Source organism: Onychostoma macrolepis, chromosome 06, assembly GCF_012432095.1.
Source record: "Onychostoma macrolepis isolate SWU-2019 chromosome 06, ASM1243209v1, whole genome shotgun sequence".
Lineage (NCBI taxonomy): Eukaryota > Metazoa > Chordata > Actinopteri > Cypriniformes > Cyprinidae > Onychostoma > Onychostoma macrolepis.
In genome coordinates this window covers 27,671,169-27,690,016 of record NC_081160.1, presented here as the reverse complement: position 1 = coordinate 27,690,016, position 18,848 = coordinate 27,671,169, and the positions used below count along the sequence as shown (strand labels likewise).

The following is an 18,848-nucleotide window of genomic DNA, read 5'->3' as shown; positions in this document are numbered from 1 at the left end:
TATATATATTACAAGAACAAATATACTTTTGCATGCTTTTTATTAATGCAGTTTAATTTTATTAATGACCTTTTTTATTTTATTAATGTTTCAAAATCACAATTGGTAGATTAACTATAAATATTTTTGTTATTATTACTATTATGAAATTCATTGAAAAAACGAAAATCCTTGTAAAATAGTCGCGCCCCCCACCCCCTGAAAGTCATGGTATAACTGAGTGGTCGCTGTGTACATTCACTGGCTGGTCGGCTGAGAGTGCTATAGTGTACTGCACTGCACTCCCATCTTCCGTGCTATAGGCGGATATAAGCCTCTCGGGTGATGATACACACTCTGCAGGGAGAGGATTTTTTCGATGAGGAAAACATTCTCTGTCAAATCGTCACATGGGGTCAATCGCTTCCTGCATCGCGACTGAACCACTGTACGCGTTTGTGCGTTTTGTTTTTGCCGCTAGACTCGTGTAGGGTCGCATCGTTAAGATTACCGTTCCTCGCGCGCCGCTGATGTCACATATTTTATTGCGATGATAAGCAAAGTTAAAAATGCCATGTCCTCGCTGGTGGGCGGAATTATCCCGCACGGCCACCACCACCACCACCATCAGCAGCAGCATGGATCCGCGCAGAACGGCGGCTCTGACGGACTGCCGCCGCGCTTCCCCTACAGCAGACCCGAGTTTCTGGACCTGACACCGGAGCTGCTGCAGTACTCCACCGAGCACGCGTCCAGACCGGTCATCGCGCTCAAGAGAGACAGCAGGCTGCCCTGGCGAACGGGATACGCGGAGTGAGTCGTCCGTTTTTTGTCTAAGACGCGCATAATAAATCGATTGTGGGTTAAAAACGATACGGCTGGAGTGACGTCATTGCCCTGGAAGGTTATATGTCAAGCCTAACCAAGGGCAATGGCTCATCCTCCTCCTCCTCATCCTCATCCTCCCAGCGTTCTAGAGTCAGCTGGAATGTTGGCATGTTGGAATGTTTTCACCGGAATGTCTGGTACCTGCACCGATGACGTAGCTTACAGTTTGCTGAACTGATACATTTAAACACGAAAATGCTGCATATGTTAGTTTATACGCGTAGCTATTATGCATAGGATACTGTAGCACTCACTGAATGCATCTTTACCACAGTACAGGAAGTAGAGTGCACCACAGTACACTGCATTCCCGCTGCCTGCGCAGCTGAGAGAACACACAGTGTTCAAAACCTGCAAATGCCTGATTCCAGGCCTAAAAGTAAATCTTGAATCTTGTGAATTTCTTTCGTCGTTGCGCATTACTCTGGTTATGCTCAGCTTCAGGGCTGTTGTCCGAGCAGTGGGAGACACCTGGGAGCATTGTCTCAGGTTCCAGTGATGCACTGGGGCACTAAGGCCCTGTATTATATTGCTGCATTCTAGTCATGATACGTGCACTTATTATGGTTGTAATTAAAAGGGAAATCTTAGGTCTTACAACTTTCCTAGTTGCGAAAATAAAATAATTAAAAATTAAGGTGGAATCAAACTGGTAGGCTATTGGTCAAAAATAAGTAACTGTGAATGTTAACTGTGCCATATGCTTATGTATGCATTATGCATTTACTAAATGATCAGTTTATAAGGTTTTCTAGTATTTTTATAAAAATAAAAAAAAGATTTTTAATACATTTTAGTATTTATAATTGTTGATTTTTTAAATATTATATTTTATATAATAAAACATTTCAATATTAATGATTAAATATGAAAGATAATACAATTTATTTAAGACATGAGCAAAAAAGTTACAGTAATGTGAATATAGTGTAGGTGAATATCATTAATGGGTGATAAAGGACACAAGTTGTAATCTCAGAGGAAAACTTTTTTTCTAAAACATTTTTAGCAAAATTAGAACTGCATTATCAGTGGAAACTGCAGTGTATTTTATTTTGTGATTTTTCTTTTTTTGTGTCATAGAAAAGTATTAAGCCAGAAAAGTAATGGTCAAAAGGGATGGGAACCATGACTTTCATCAGGCGTGGTCTGTTGAGTGAAGATCAAGGCCGTACTTGCAAACGGTGGCTAAGATTAAAGCCAGGATGATGATGCAGTCTTTGAGTCATACCATCAAATTAATGAATATAATGTTAGGTTGTTTGGAAAAATTGTAATATTTATGTAACATAGACCTTCTGTGTGGAGTGCCCAGTGTGTGGAGGAGCTATCTGAAGGAAGAGAGACTGCGAGAGAACAGGCGCTGATACTGAAAAAAGCCCTGTTAGCCTCTGGTTATTCAATCTATTATTAACTACAGTACAAGAGGAGAACTTTGTTTGAGGCCGTGTGATGATAGCATTTGAAACTGAGTGCATTCTCTCAAGTGTCGAAACAAACAGACTTTGTAGCTGGTCGCTTTAGCATGTGCTCACACACACGCTAACAAACAAAGGTGAAGGTAAATACAAAAGGTTTTAGCAGACATTGATAGTGATCATTTTCAGCAGCTAGTTCAAGTCCACATGAAACAGTCGTCACAATCACTTTTAGTTCTAATGTGATGTATTTCAGAATAAAATATGCAACTAGAAAAACACAAGATGACTGTATACTAGCTGTTTTCCAAGCAATTTCAATTAATTGAGAACTGAAGCTGTAAAGATGCAAAAGCACCATAAAAGTATCATGGAAGTGTTCTATATATCTTCTGTGATATGTTTTGAAGACAGACTAAATACACCAAAATACAAGCTTCGTAGATCTTGCCTTATCGAATTTAACATGAATGAAAACGAGGCTATGAGGCCATTTTTACCATGGCAAGCACTATATAAAGGTCCTAGATCATGTAATTCTAACTCCCAAAACAGTTTATAGAGTATTTGTTTACTGAAAGCTTTTTCTGAAAGACATGTCCTTAAATGAACAATCATTATTATGTTGTTAAATAACAGTATCCTTTGAATGCACTAGACTTCTGTTACTCACAGCCTCGTTTTCATTCCTGTCAAAAATGAAATATGGCTCTATCCTGACTAAAGTCTATTGATAACTTTTCCTGAGATGAGCTGTTAACCAGATCATTGAATCAGAGGGTTGAGAGTCAGATCAGTTAGATTCATAAATTAATCATTCAAAATAGTGTTGTAAAATATACTTTATACTGTATATGGTTTAAATATGTGTTTCTCACACATGCTATTGTAAGGCTTCATAAGACTACAGCACAAAAGAATAGGTTATAATACCTTTATAGTGCTTTTGCTCTATATCTTGCAAATACAAGTTTCATTGTAATTGCAGCCAGCACAATTCTTCAGAATTTTTCCTTTGCTGTTCCCGAAAAGAATTAAATTCGTACCAGTTTGTAACAATATGAGAGTGAAAAGTCCCTTTTAAATTCTGACAGAGTCTTAAGACTTTAGATTAATGGCAGCACTGTAGACTCTTTTTCTCTTAATCTCTTTCTCTCACACACACACACACACACACACTTACTTATTATCTATAAGATATTGTTGAGTCATTCACTGTGGATCAAGAATATTGGCTTTCTATGAACATGGTGTTGCCAAGCTGGCAAGGTTAAAACAGATTCATGCTGCAGCAAGCACCCACGCCACAATACATGAGTCCCTGTCAATAAATGTATGACTGCAAGTGAATTATAATGTTTGGTTTTCTGTAGGGATGGGTTGATACTAGACATTCAGTCGCCCAACATCCAACTAGTCAATTAGTGAGTTAGACTTGTTTATCTAGATTTTTTTCCATTTCATGTTTCAGTTTTGATATCATAAGCGACAGTGCTTCAATTAGCATGTTGACACTGCTCTTTGTTTAATTTGTATGCTAAAACCTAGTCAGTTTTGAAAACATGCACTTTTGCATTGAAGAATCCCATTCAGAAATCATTTCAGTTGGACCTGAACAGTTTATGTGACACATTTATGTGCGGCTATTAAACGAGGGGTCAGTGCAAACAATATTAATTATCCAAATAATGGGATATACTTTCGTTTTTCTGCTTTTTAGATTTCTTAATCTACTTGACAACTGACTAAGTCAGCAGGCACAAGTCAAGAGAGACGGTGCCATAAAAAGGATTTCATTTATTCTCTATTCTTAAACACAGTGGGTGGAGGTGAAGAATTGCTCATCAGGTTTTTCGAGTTAAATTGAAGCCGTATCCCTCTCCTGAGCTCACAGCTATGTGAGGATAAAACTAGACACAATTATATAATACACATAGTAATCTTCCTTTAAAAAGACACAGAAAGTGATTATTGGGTTTGATTAAGAATACTCTACAGTCCTTTTTATCGCATGAGGAAGGATATTTGTTGAGCACAGATTTCCTGTGTACTAACTCAGTGTATGTGACTGATAAAATGGACATTTGAATGTCGTTAAATGAAGACGTTATGTTTATATAGTCTAGCCTGAAGATGCACTGCATTATTGAAACTCTTCTGAGAGTGTCAGATCAATGATGTGAAACATGAGATTGTTCTCATTTGGTATTTACACACAATACCAGCTTCAATTTTTTTTAAATGCCATGTAATGAATCACTCCGTAAAATCATAATATGTTCACAAGCAAAACATCTACCAAAATGTATGATTTTATATGTTTCTATAAATATTTCATTTTTTCATAATATATGACCAATTTAGAAAAGCCGTCAATGAGAGAAATGTTATTTCCTGTAATTCTACCATTCCCCCAGCAAGCTAACTGGTTTATGATATCGAGCCAATCCTTGACTTTTGATTGTGAAGAAACACGATATTGTTACTATTTAGCGCACATTCTGGGTTCAGTTTTTAAAATGCTATGTAATGAATCACTCAGTAAAATCATAATATATTCACTAGCGAAAAAGTCAACCAAAATGTTTCGAAGAAATATTTTTCAAAATATACAACTAATTTTTAATAGCCGTCAATGGAGAGAAATGCTTTTTCCTGTAGTTCTACCATACTAACCAGCCGAGATAGGTATAAACGGAGGTCGGAGCCAGCTCCAAATGGTTTGGGCCTTGTTAATATGCCCTATACCAAACCCAACCCAAACCTACCCTCCCTCTTGGAGCTGTCCCAACCTACTTGCGGCATAAGTCCCTCCCACTTGGAGGTTTCCGGGCTGCAGCGATATATACTTGAACCTTGTTTTTTATTATTATTTTTTTTATTGTGATGGTTTCACAAATCAATTTGCACTAAATTTGTGCTGCACAAACTTAACATCACGCTGGCATGTTCATAAAAATGAACTTCAGCCCCTTTCTAATGTTAGAAATGGGGATCCTTCAGAAGACTTGGCACGAGGAACACTGACTGCTCTCAAGAAAGAAAACCATTGTTAGTTAACCAAAGTCACCCAAGACAGGAAATGCTAGTTGTGACTTTTTTATCTGGTGTAAAAGCCTTGCTAATAAACTGTTCAGTTTGTGGCTTTAGCTCATTGCTCTACTCTGTATTTTCCACAGACAGTGACTTTAGTTCTGCTTCCTTTGCAGTAAACGTATGGTTGTGCTTCTCTTGAAAATCACTATTTTCCATTTTAAGTGTTACTTTCATTTAAAGAAATTGTACTGTTTTGAAACCTAATGTGGCGGATATGAAGTGACCTCAGAAGAAGGAACTTGCTGCAAGGAGACACTTCCTCTTTTGAAAGTAGCTTATAGTGGGACTTTGTCAGCTGAATCTAAATGTAAAACCACAAGCAGAATTCAGTTTGTATTGTGCTTTTCACGATACATAGTGTTTCTAAGCAGCTTTACAGAAAATCAATATTGATACATTATAATTAAGGCAATATTACACTTATTGTGGTATATTGTTTAAGAAATCATTAGCATTTTTATTTAGATGATGTGTCAACTTGTTTGATAAAAGTACTGTTGTATACCTAAGACTGGCCTGCTTTCTGGTAATGCTTTTGATTATTTTCTATTGTTTGAGCTTAAATATTCAGTCTGAACTTTTGAACTGCTTAGTGTTCCATTTGTAGAAGAAATATTGAATAATAGTCACAAACTTTTGAAGAAAAGACCCCTAACAATTCTAAATATCTCGTCAGGTCTGCTGGCTCATGACTGAGGCCTGAAGCATCTTACTGCTCTCAGCAGATCAGGAAGAGAATGGCTTTTTATAATCCAGATTTGTGAAATAATGGCTTTATGTTTCTCTTCATGTTAGACTGTCGTCGTACCAGAAGTCATATTTAGCTGCATAATAGGTGTTCTCAAATCTGAACGTTATTAAACACAATTAGTTGCACCTACAAACAGGGACAAGGGCTTATTGTTTAGTAATTTCCAATAAATATTTCTGCTTTGGATCTGTTAGACTATTCAAGATATATTGATATTATATATATATATATATATATATATATATGAAAAGTTTATTTGCAAAAACAGATAACTCCGTTTTTAACAATTCTCAGAAATCATGTTTTTTCATTGTGCTTTCCAATTAATCTCAATGGGTTATTTGGACTAGGTTAAAAAAATAACTTTAAAAAAACAGCTAACTAACACAATAAAACAAAGTTATCTGTTTTTGCAAATAAACTCTTCATTTACATATATATATATATATATATATTTGTGTCCCTATGACAATGGAATTGTTTAGCTGGTTATTTTTGACGCATGGTTGCAGCAAACAGCGAAGGTCATTGTGTCGCTCACTGCATTACCTGGTCTCTATATAAAACCATAATTTTTTTTCATGCTTGCAGCTGATGAGGCAAACTTTACATGTTTTTCTCATCATTACAGAACATACAATCTTTACACTACAATTTATGAGACTATACTGTGCAGAATTGCAGTGTAGCACTGATCACGAACCATCTGACATCTTTTGTTCTCTTACACTCTAGTATAAAATCCATTAATCTCTCACTTTATGCCCTCATATATGGATCAGGTTTGCTAGCCCAGACCAGCTCTGCCTGGTGGGTCAGATTACTGTGTCTTTCTGGGATACTCTTTTCCCTCTCCTCTGTGGTAAATGAAATCCTTACATTTTAAAGCTCCATACGGTAGCATTATTTAGACTGTTTAAAGATTACTCTTTCCAACTCAGTATAATGGAAAATAATATATTTAAATAAATGCTGTTCTTTTGAACTTTCTATTCATCAAAGAAACCTGAAAAAAAGTATAATGGTTTCGTGAAAAAATAAAAAATTAAATTAAACTGTTTTCAACACTGATAATAATAAGAAATGTTTCTTGAGCAGCATATTAGACTGATTTCTGAAGGATCGTGTGACACTGAAGACTGGAATAATGATGCTGAAAATTCAGCTTTGCATCACAGGAATAAATTACATTTTAAAATATACTCAAATAGAAAGTAGTTACTTTAAATTGTAATAAAATTTCACAGTATTATTGTTTTTTTAATAAATGATTAAGTGATTTGGTCTCTCTTTCAGAGTGATAAATGCTGGGAAGAGCATGCTGAATGAAGACCAGGCTTCCTGTGATCTGCTGTATATCAGGAAGATGAGTAGCAAGCAGCAGCGCTCCTCCATGCTGGAGGACAGTGGGGTAAGTAAGTCTTAGACACTATATCCTGAAAAGACCAATGCAGGATGTAGACCTGTAGATGTAGGCCAAACTGTATTGAAATCAATGGTAATGTGAGTCTTCACTGCGCTTCAATTCTTGGTACCAATATTTATGAAACCACTGAAACATCTATAAAGAAGATTCCTAATCTACTTTTTAATGGAACTATTGTGGATCAATTGAACTGGGCAAAACTGGTCTCAGGTAAGATTATGAAAGATTTAGCTTGCTGACAGAGCACTGAACTCACTGATCCTGGCGATCCCATTGAGCTCAGGCATCTGTTGCAGAAACCTAATCTAAATTGAAAGAAAATCCAGATATACTTGGAAGGCCTGGCATTTTGAAACTACATTACAGAACAATAACGTTCTTGAAATTTACCAAAGTTCAATTCTGAACGAATCCCTTGGTGATCATTATGAAAGGTAAACTAGCTTTCAACAAGCACACTGACAATTCAGACTTTTATTCTCACAATTGCGAGTTTACATCTCACAATTTTGACTTTTTTCTCATAATTGAGTGATATAAACTCATAATTGTGACTTATAAAGTCAGAATTGCATGATAGAAACTAGCATTTGTAAGAAAATAGTCCTATAGTTTAGTTATAGTTTATATAAAATAAATCAGAATGGCGAAATATAAACTCACAATTGCAAGAAAATGGTAGAATTGCAAGTTTATATCTCGCAATTCTGACTTAAGCAAGTTTATATTCACATCATGCATTTCTGAGAAAAAATGTCAGAATTGTGAGAAAAAAAGTCACAATTACCTTGCTGTATTTTTTATTCAGTGACAGAAACAGCCTTCCATAGAAATGCACCAATCCACCAGTAAACGTCAGCTAACTCAGTTGCATTTGTGGAGTTTGTCTTTTGTGCCTTAATAGGTTATAAAATGTATAGTTCTGGTTCTAGTTGCTGATTGGTCAGTAGGGTGCTCATAGCTATCGTGGGAAGCTCAATTATTCAAAACTACATCAAAATATAGAACAGCATCTCGTGCTTCATTGCATAATTGCTGATCTAGAATGATATAAATGAAGCTGAAGTTTCCAATACAAGCTGACATTCAAAAGGACTTTGTGTCTCAGCAAGCATGTTGAAGTGAAACTTACTTTTTTCCTTGTGAGAGTTTTGATCATGTGATGTGGTCTAGGTAGTGTTTTCACCAATTCTGGACTTATGAACTTCAAAGTGTGTTTGTGTTTGTATGCGGGCATAAGACTGATCTCTCTGATCCTCATCCGCAGTCTTACCCCATAATAACATGTAATCCAGTGCAAAAGTGGAAAACGTCCCCTTAGATAATATTGCATTGACAATTGAATAAGGAGGATTGTGGTGTCTGTTCAGAGGCTTTGGTATTGTGCGATCTGACGAAATCCTCCCTGTTACATTCCTCTCTCTTAAAAGGGTCCTATTATGCGTTTTCTGTTTTTTAAGTGTGTAATGTTGCTGTTTGAAAATAAAAAAAGATCTGCCATGTTACAAAGCTCAAAGTCCATTCTAAGAGATATTCTCTTTAACAGTAAACACTTTTGAAGAACTACAACAAACGGTTCATTTGGACTACAGTGCAATTCGCAAAAAATGTGGTGAGGCCTGGTCAAGCTTCGCTAGAGAAGACAACGAAGAAGAAATGCTTTAGTAGCGTGTCGAAGAGACGTTGTTTTTTTTCACCAAAACCCCTTTGTTTGGGCTTCCTAAGGTGGACGAACAATGAAGCCAAAACATCTCAGTATGGCCCTGTCATCTTGCGAAAATGACGGCATTTGGAACCAGTCTGCTCAGTGGTGCCTGAGTCTGCGCATTAGTGATTATGAGGTGGAGCCGAGGTATCAAAGTCCCACCCACACTCCTGCAGACCCAAATGCAATCATGACCACATCCCATTTTTACGCCATTAAATAACTAACTAAAAGCAAACTGGTTAGAAAAATTAACACTTTAACTTATTTTTTAGCATGGCAAGAACCACCAAAAATGACTGAATCCATCTTTGGGAAAAATTTAATTGAAGTGTAATTTAATGATTTAGTTTGGCTCACGTCCCACTCGTTTACATGGAGAGGGCGGGGCTTATGATCTATACAGCAGTCAGCAACCAGATGGCGATGAAAATGTTTTGGTTTCACTTTGCAGGTCGTGAGCATCACACTCGGGTGTACGGAGCCCCACACATGACATGCATGAAAAAAAGTAAATTGTACGCATGATTTACTAATTCATTCCCTTGTTTTACTAAATCGTGTGGACAATTTACTAATTCTTTCCCTCGGTTTAATAAATCATGCACACGATTTATTAATTCATTCCCTCATTTTAAGTAGATTGTGCACTCGATATAGTAATTTGTTTCCGTATTTTAAAGGGGTCGTATGATGCGATTTCAAGTTTTCCTTTCTCTTTGGAGTGTTACAAGCTGTTTGTGCATAGATAAGATCCCTGAAGTTGCAAAGACTAAAGTCTCAAAACCAAAGAGATATTCTTTATAAAAGTTAAGACTCAACCACGCCCCCCTAAAACAGCTCATTCAAACACGCCCCCACATGTCTACGTCACGGTGTGGGGAGATTTGCAAAACACCGCCCAAACGTATACGCAATGAAAGAGGGCGGGACTTTTATTCTTGCTGTAGTATTGTTGCTGCTGCCGGCGCCATGTCCTGGAGACGCTGTGTTTCGTTGTGAAAGCGAAACTACTTTGTTTGGGCTTCCAAAAGAGGACACAACTAGAAATCAGTGGTTAAGTTGTATTTACAACACTGTTCCAGAACAGTTCAATCCAAATATTCGAGTGTGTGCAGCACATTTTACAGAGGACTATTTCCTGAACCTGCGAGTAGCCTGCCAGCTGTGCTCAAAGACTGTTTCTATAAAGTGGAGCAATTCCAATTTGCAAGGACAGTCTGGCGCTTCTGACTCACAGCCTGTAAGTATGTTTTCATATTTAAAGAATTTGCCACTGACTATAAACGCGAGTTTTGATCTGTGTAGAGTAGTGCTTGTTGTTTGTCGTTTCTCTGATCACAAATGCAGATCACTAATGTTTACGCGGTGCGTTTTATTGTTTTTGTGTCGTCGCACCGGGACATGGCATCACAATACGGTAAGGGGCGTAACATTTCCGTCTCACACTTGAGGTATTTGGCTAATCACAACGCACTGGATAGCTGGCCAATCAGAGCACACCTTGCTTCTCAGAACGATGAGCTTTGTAAAAATCTACGCGTTTCAGAAAGGCGGGGCATAGAGGAGCAACAATAATGTACAGTATGTGGAAAATAATGTGTTTTTTTAACCTTAAACCGCATGAACACATTGTATTACACCAAATACACAAAATAATGTTCTTTTTAGCAACGTCATATGACCCCTTTAAGTAAATCATGCGCACAAATTAATTTGTTGGAATCGCATAATTGCATGGAATCGTTTTAAGTGAGAGGTATCTACATCGGTTTATGAGAATGCAGACAGGAAGTAGAAACTAATTATTATTTTATGCACGCGATTTACTTAAAATGAGGGAATGAATTATATCGAGCACACAGTTTACTTAAAACAAGGAAACAAATTAGTAAATTGTGTGCACGTTTCGAGAGAACAAATTGTGCGCAAGATTTACTTTTTTCCCCCCTATATGTCGTGTGTGGCTCCGTAAGGGTGCGACATTTACAGAACTCACTCTAAGTGGTTAGCCAATCACAATGCACTGGGCCAGCTAACCACTCAGAACACATTTTGTATTTCGGAGGGAGCGGCTTCATCAAAACAGGAAGTAATTGGTGTGTTTGAGACAGATTTGGAAACGAGGTGCTGCAATAATGTAAAACATGAAAAATTATGTGTTTATGGAATAGTTAAGCATGAAAACCTATTCTAATACACCCCAAAAACTAAGTCAAGTAATAGGACCACTTTGACCTTTCTCACTTATGTTCAAGTATCTAATATACTAGTAAAATTGCACAGGATAACTTGGCAATGGTTGATCTGTATTTGGTTTTGTTGACAGTAAAAGGTATAGAACTAGGTTTTGGGTGTTGCTAATGTGTTCTGAGCATGATGCTGTATGGTTACCAGGGAGTTTTATTATCATGTTGTGTTATGGTTGCGAAGACATTAAGCTCTCTATTTAGAGAAACAGTTGAGTTCATTGCCGAGATCTCATTCACAGAATCGCAGGTAGTTTCCAACAATCAGAAATGGACTGGTAATCTCCAGCAGTGTTTACTCATGCGAGGTTGTTAACCAGGACACTGACCTCTCTCCTCTCTTCCTTCGCTTCTGCTTGCATCACGTGATGTTGCCCTCCCCCACTTAATACCCCTCTCAACTCCTCTAAATCAATTATATCATCCTATCATCTGCTGCGCTGCCTGTCTGTGAGAGTCTATATACAGACAAACAGGCTGATAAAAGGATAGCAAGGCCACATATTCACTTGACTTGGACCTCTTGCTCTTTAGAATCAGAGATCCAGCCACAAATGTTTGCTGCTGCCACAGGCCTTCCCGGCTGGCTGTTGATCTTACATGACTGAGTGAGTGTAAGCTCTCTGAGTTAATCTCGTCAACAGGTAATGACAGGAAATTGAGATTGGAGAGTATTTCTAGAAAAGCTATGAAATGGGTCCAGATGCCCCCCGGTGGTTTTGAAAAGGCTTTACATGTTACTGTGCCATCTTGCATTGCTTTTTGATACTGATTGGTCTAATGTATCATAAAAAAATAAATAAAAATAAATAAATATATATATATATATATATATATATATATATATATATATATATATAGATATATATTTTTTTTTGTCGAACATTTTCTAAATTGTATAACTGATCTAAGTTCCAGACTAATCTGCTAGCGTGATTGGTTTATTCAAAACTACTAGCTTTTGCTATGGCAAATTATTAAAGTGGAAGCGTGTCAATATTTTTTATTTTTTTTTACAATACTTCCTCCTATTCCAGCTGTGGGGCAGGTATAAGTAAACCACTGGTATTTCGAGCTCCCAAAGAGTGTAAACATTGTGGTTCATTCAAAACATTGCACTGTTTGTTTGAAGTAAGAGGTCAAGGTTCAGCTAGTTAGCATAAGCCAATTAGCCCCCTACTTGTAGAAATTGTAACTACAACAGAATGAAGCCTCTTAAAAAGCATAAAAATAAAATGCATCTTTTCAAACGTAATCTGACTAAATAAAAAGTGTACATATATATATATATATATATATATATATATATATATATATTTGAATGTACATATGTCTTTATATTATATTACTATGTATATTGTATATTTTTATGTATTAAATTATATATATTATATTTTATATATTTAAATAAATCATTACTAATAATTATCAATTATATGAACAAACAAATAAATAACTAAATAACTTAATTCATTCTAGATAAATTGTTCAAATAATCAAATATTTAATATGATGGGATAGGCTACCTGATAGTCATTTACTTATTCTGACTAAATTAATTTTATGTATTTTTTTTTATTTACATACATTACAATTTATATAATTTAATTCAATTTTCTGTATATATTATATTTTTTTATTGTTTATATACATTTTTACTAACTAATAAATAAATAATCGATCAATCAATCAGTCAAGTAGGCCTGTCCCAAACTTATCCAATTGGGTGCATTATATTAAATTATATACACATTTTTTTAAATTAAATTATTGTTGTTGTTATATTTGTTATATTATTATTAAATGTTTAATATAATAGACCCAATCGCATAAGACAAGTTACCTGTTTATTTGAACAATGACATAGTGTACAGGAGTAAAAATAAGTTATTGTTTTTGCAATTCGGTTTCATGCCGCTAATGGTGCAGAAATGACACACCTTGCCCTCTTTCTCATCCCTTCAGGACACCACGGGCATTCCCATGCACTTCTGGGGAGTGTTTGATGGACATGCCGGCTCTGGTGCTGCTCTCATGGCATCCAAACTTCTCCAACGTATCATCCGCGATCGGCTTTGTGACGTGGCTCATCTTCTCGAGAATCAAAACAATCCTCCACCTATCTGTCTGGCTAAGAACGGGAGCCCCTTCCAGGCTGAGGCGAAGAAAGGGGCCTGTCTAGATGGAGAGGAGAAGGATGGGCTCCTGGATGAGCCGCGGTTCCACATGGAGAAAGACATCAGTGTGGAGAGCCTGGTGATGGGGATCATAGAGACCGCCTTCAGAGAGATGGTGAGAACTGTAAAAGATAAGAAAAGCCTGTTTTTATGGAGGACTAGGTGTACCAATTCAAATTTAAATAAAGAAATTATCAATTTATTCAAAAATACAAATGTATATAAAGAAATTAATCATTTTTCAAATTGACATTGGAAATAATTCATTTAACTCATGTTTAAATGTTATTAGATGTAATAATAAATTGATATAATTTTAAAGGGCAACTTTTATAATGCATTTAGTGTCTTTAAAAATAAAAATTATTGATCAACGTATTTAAAAAATACAAATGTAAATCAAAAAAATGTGTCATTGTTTGAAATGACAAATATTTAAAACAATTTATTATTATTAAATTTATTGAATTTGTGAAGTCATGTTGTTACATGCAACAAATAATAATTTGGTATATAATTTTAAGTGCAACATTTAAAGTGCATAATTATAAAGCATTTACCAGCTATTTTTCTTTATCCCTATGCCCGTTTAGTTAAAAATGTTATTGGACACTTCAATTCAACTACAGAATTTCTAAACATTTCTAAATATGTCTATATAAATGTCTATTTGAACAGTGATATATTAATGTATTATTTTATTTGTTGGCACAGATATTTAAATGTTAAGACTGGGCATTTAATATAGAATTCATCTTGAGATTTTGCTGAATGTTGTGTAGATGTGAGCAAACAGAGGAGATAACTGAGTCTGTGTCTGTGTGTCTTACTCTATAGGACGACCTGATAGAGAAGGATAAAGAATCTTACAGCATCTCTGGCGGCTGTTGTGCCTTGATTGCAATTCACTTGTTGGGGAAACTCTATGTAGCAAATGCTGGAGACAGCAGGTAGGAGGACTTAAAAGATACAGTGATTAAATGTGCATGTTACATTAGCAACTTAAAAGGTCTATTTTAGTTAAAAAGCTTAGTATACAAAATAAATTAGGTTGAATGTCGACCATAATCTTGCCAAGATGCAAATTCTAAACTGTGAACTTATATATCATAAGAGTTTATTGAGTGTGATGTATTTTTGTTACAAAAGGACATTGTATTATATTTGCCACAGTAAACACTGAAATGTCTGTCTAATGAAATATGGAGGAAATTGTTGTTGCCTGAAATGAAAAGATGACATAAATATGTCTCTAAGGAGACAATGTGTCTTCTGCTTTACTGTTATTGCAACAGTACATTCCATGTTAATTTTGCAAAGATGTTGGCCAAATGACTCAATTAATGTGACAGTTACCCATGATGATAATCTTGGGGATTTTAGCAATAAATTAAAAAATAATTGCAGTAGGTACTGTGAATGGCATATATAACTTGCTATTAACAATATCATCCAGTCTTTTATAAGTTGCTTAGAAACACTTGTAAAATTCCCAATGCAATTTTCCCACAGAGCTATAATTGTCCGAAACAATGAGGTCATCCCAATGTCCAATGAATTCACACCAGAAAGTGAAAGACAGCGGCTACAGTACCTGGTGAGTCATGTGGTGTTATTGTCCTAATATAATTCCCATTCCATTTCTAGCTTGATGCTAAATTCTGTGTCTGCTCCATTTCTATTAGATATTCTGTAACCCTTCCACCGCGTTTGTGCTGTTTTTGTCTAGGGCTTCCTCAAACCGGAGCTGCTTGGGAATGAGTTTACACATATTGAATTCCCCAGACGTATCCAACACAATGAACTCGGCAAGAAGATGCTTTTTAGAGACCACACAATGACTGGCTGGTAATTCTAAATGGGATGAACTTTTAAACAGGCTTAATTTTATAAAATGAATTGTTATTTTATGTACATATATAAAACATAACCATTACCTGTTATTATTTCAGGGCATATAAGATAATTGTAGAAGATGATCTCAAGTTCCCGCTGATTTATGGGGAGGGAAAAAAGGTAAGTGGATAATTCTGCTTCTTTTAACTTCAAAAGGTCCAGGTGCTGTAAATGGATTATATTTAAAGCTGCATAGCGGTAACATTTGTTACAGACCTAACATATAATCTAATGAAGGTGTCTGAAGCTTTTTTCCGCACAGTTTTCACAGCTATTTATTACAAAGCAGGAGTAGTGAGGTGTTGCAAATGGGAATTGCTAAAATGTTCTGCCAGTTGTAGGCCAGAATAATGTCTCGTTTGATAAAGTTTGCATGAATATAAAAGAACCTTTTTGCACTAATGGCACATGAATCTCCAGCTGTGAGTGTGTGTGTGTTTGTGTGCTCTTAGGCTCGAGTCATGGCTACTATTGGAGTAACGCGTGGTTTAGGGGATCACGACTTGAAAGTGTACAACTCCAACATTCATATCAAACCTTTCCTATCCTGCTGCCCAGAAGTGAGTATATTATTGAATATTTATATGCAAGGCCATTTATTTACTCATTCAAATAGCTACTAGGTATTAAGTCACTTCTTGATTGAAATGGACAGGTTACCCAAAATGTTTCATTACATGTTATTTTAAACCTGTTTTTGTGTAAATTAAAAATATATGGCATATGAAGCATAACAGCTTCAAAGTAATATAATATCACGCCCATATCTAGGTCAAGGTGTACAACATCTCTGAGCACAAACATGGGTCTGATGATGTCCTGATCATGGGTAGTGATGGACTATGGGACGTTACAACTGACAGAGATGTTGCTGACGCAGTATCCACTTCCTTGTCTGGTCGTGAGCCCAATGATCCCTCGAGGTAAGTGCTAGATTTTTCCATCATAACTGACCTGATCACATAATGGACAGCACACATTTTCCCCACACATTCACGAAAATTTATAAAACATTTACAAATAATAAAACACTAACTACCATTCAAAAGTTTGACCTCGGTAGATTTTTTTTGTCTTTAAAGTCTCTTATGCTTACCAATGCAGCTTTTATTTGATCAGAAATACAGTAAAAACGGTAATATTGTGAAATGTTATTGCAGTTTAAAATACTGTTCAATATTTTAATATTTTTAAAAAGTAATTTAAAGTTATGGCAAAGCTGAATTTTCATCAGTTTCACACAATCATTTAGAAATCATTCTAATATGCTGATTTGTGCTCAATTATTATCAATGCTGTTGCGCTGCTTATTTTTGTGGAAACCATGACTTTTTTTTTTTTTTTTAAGAATTTTTAGATTTTTTTGAATACAACTTAATTTATTTATTCTGAATAATTTGATATAATTTCAATTATATATTTATATTTTATATAATTTCAAATATTATTAGATACAATTTGATTATATAATACAAAATAATTATAAAATATAAAAAGATACAATATAATGAAATATAAAGCCTATATACATACATAGTTTTCTTTATTTGAAATAGGAATCTTGTGTTACATTATAAATGTATTTTCTGTCACTTTTAATCAATGTATCCTGAATAAAAGTTTTCATCTTTAAAAACCTTTTGAATGTTAGTTTATATAATTATGCATAGTCAGGATAGCAAAATAAATGAGTTGATAATTGGCTGAATCGGGTGTGTTGTAGTAGTTAGACCAGTAGATGTCAGTGTACAGTTTGTCATCACCAAGGCCTTCTATTGTTATATTTCATTTACATCAATGTTCAAATGCTGATGGCGTGTTTGTCGTTTCATGTTTTTAAAGGTACACTTCAGCAGCACAAGACCTCCTGATGCGCTCACGTGGAATCCTGAAGGAGCGAGGCTGGCGGCTGCCCAATGAGAGACTTGGCTCCGGTGATGACATCACCGTGTTTGTCATTCCATTGGCCGGGGCAGAGTTAGAAACATGACCAGGTTGGTCCACCTTCACTGGACAAGCACACCAGGACACGTCCCTGGCTCCATCCCAGAGAAAGGGCTAGGAAAACCAAGAAATCCATTTTCAATCCGTCAGATGGCTCGGATACGAGAGACGTTAAATGCCCCTTCCCCTTGTCCTCCTTCTTCTCCTCCGAGTCGTACCATGAATATCGTCAAGTCCATGTCAGGTGTGAGGTGACATCCATCAAGTGCCATTCCTCTCGCTCTCCTTTTCCTTTCTGATTTGTTGAACACACCTCTGCAAGTCAGTACGGGACGGTAGGGCTTGTAACCCTTGAGTATTCTTTAACATCGGTGGGCCGTTTGAATCTCAATCTCAGTGTGGCAAAAGGAATAAGCCAATACTGCTAAAATAAAATAAAAGCCCTGATGGCAAGAGAAATAAAATCCGAAGCACTTTATATGTAGCAGAATCCATTTGAGCTGTAATTTAAACTGCTGATTATATTTCCTAACTGGTCGCTGACTGTCTCCAAAGAATGTTTCTTTTGACTGAGTTTAAGGTTTTCTATAGCAAGATGCAATCAACAACAAAAACCGATGGGCATTTCCTGTGAATGCGGAGTTTTGTTCATTTCAGCTGTTTCGGGTTCAAACAGCATCCTTTTACATGGAAGCAAGGCAAATGTCTATATTCTGGAACTAGTATTAAATATAGTTCTGTAGAACTAGGCTCATTTTCCCTAGACCTTCAGAAAGCCATGTACAAATAACCCAAAACATCTAGTACAGCGTAAGTCATTGGCGTGCACCAGGCTTTCCATTCACAAGCAAACTGATTGCTTGAACTGCTGTAGATTTGAACATCGTAGCTGAATGACCTGTTTATTTTGCTGTAGATAAAACCTAACTTGGTCTAAACCGTGTCAGTAAAGAATTTCAAATCCTACTACCATTTAGATCCAAACCTGGAATTAGTTTCATCATTCATCGTTTTTTTTGTACACCTTGAATGTACCTGATTTCCTTTACTTGATGTTAGTGTTGTGTCTGTGAAGTATATAGTAAATATATATTGATTTCTGCCTTTCAAATAATGATTCATTGTCAAAGGATTACTCTTTGCAAATTATGTGACTAATTCTAAATAAATCTATCCTTTTTATAATGGCTATGTTGTTATTTTTGTGCTACATTAATTTGCTCTATTGTGCATGAGAAATTTGTGTTACTGGCGTTATTTTTGTGCACAGTAGCTTGTTTTTAGAAGCAACTAATAGACCCTTATAAGGACTATAATAA

General features: G+C 35.9%; 1 protein-coding gene across 1 annotated transcript; it reads left to right on the top strand.

Moving 5' to 3' along the window:
• The first annotated feature begins 215 nt into the window (after window positions 1-215).
• On the top strand, window positions 216-18,708 carry ppm1j (protein phosphatase, Mg2+/Mn2+ dependent, 1J). The gene is made up of 10 exons (XM_058778253.1): window positions 216-792; window positions 7,429-7,543; window positions 13,478-13,804; window positions 14,527-14,639; window positions 15,202-15,286; window positions 15,419-15,537; window positions 15,642-15,705; window positions 16,038-16,145; window positions 16,357-16,508; window positions 17,428-18,708. Exons 1-10 carry the CDS (start codon window positions 530-532, stop codon window positions 17,573-17,575), a joined length of 1,494 nt encoding a protein of 497 aa, XP_058634236.1. The 5' UTR covers window positions 216-529; the 3' UTR covers window positions 17,576-18,708.
• Window positions 18,709-18,848: the final 140 nt, after the last annotated feature.

Coding starts and splice junctions, on each gene's coding strand:
- ppm1j (XM_058778253.1), top strand. CDS start 530: ATGATAAGCAAAGTTAAAAATGCCATGTCCTCGCTGGTGGGCGGAATT. Junction 793..7,428: donor TGGCGAACGGGATACGCGGA/GTGAGTCGTCCG, acceptor TCTCTCTTTCAG/AGTGATAAATGCTGGGAAGA. Junction 7,544..13,477: donor CCATGCTGGAGGACAGTGGG/GTAAGTAAGTCT, acceptor TCATCCCTTCAG/GACACCACGGGCATTCCCAT.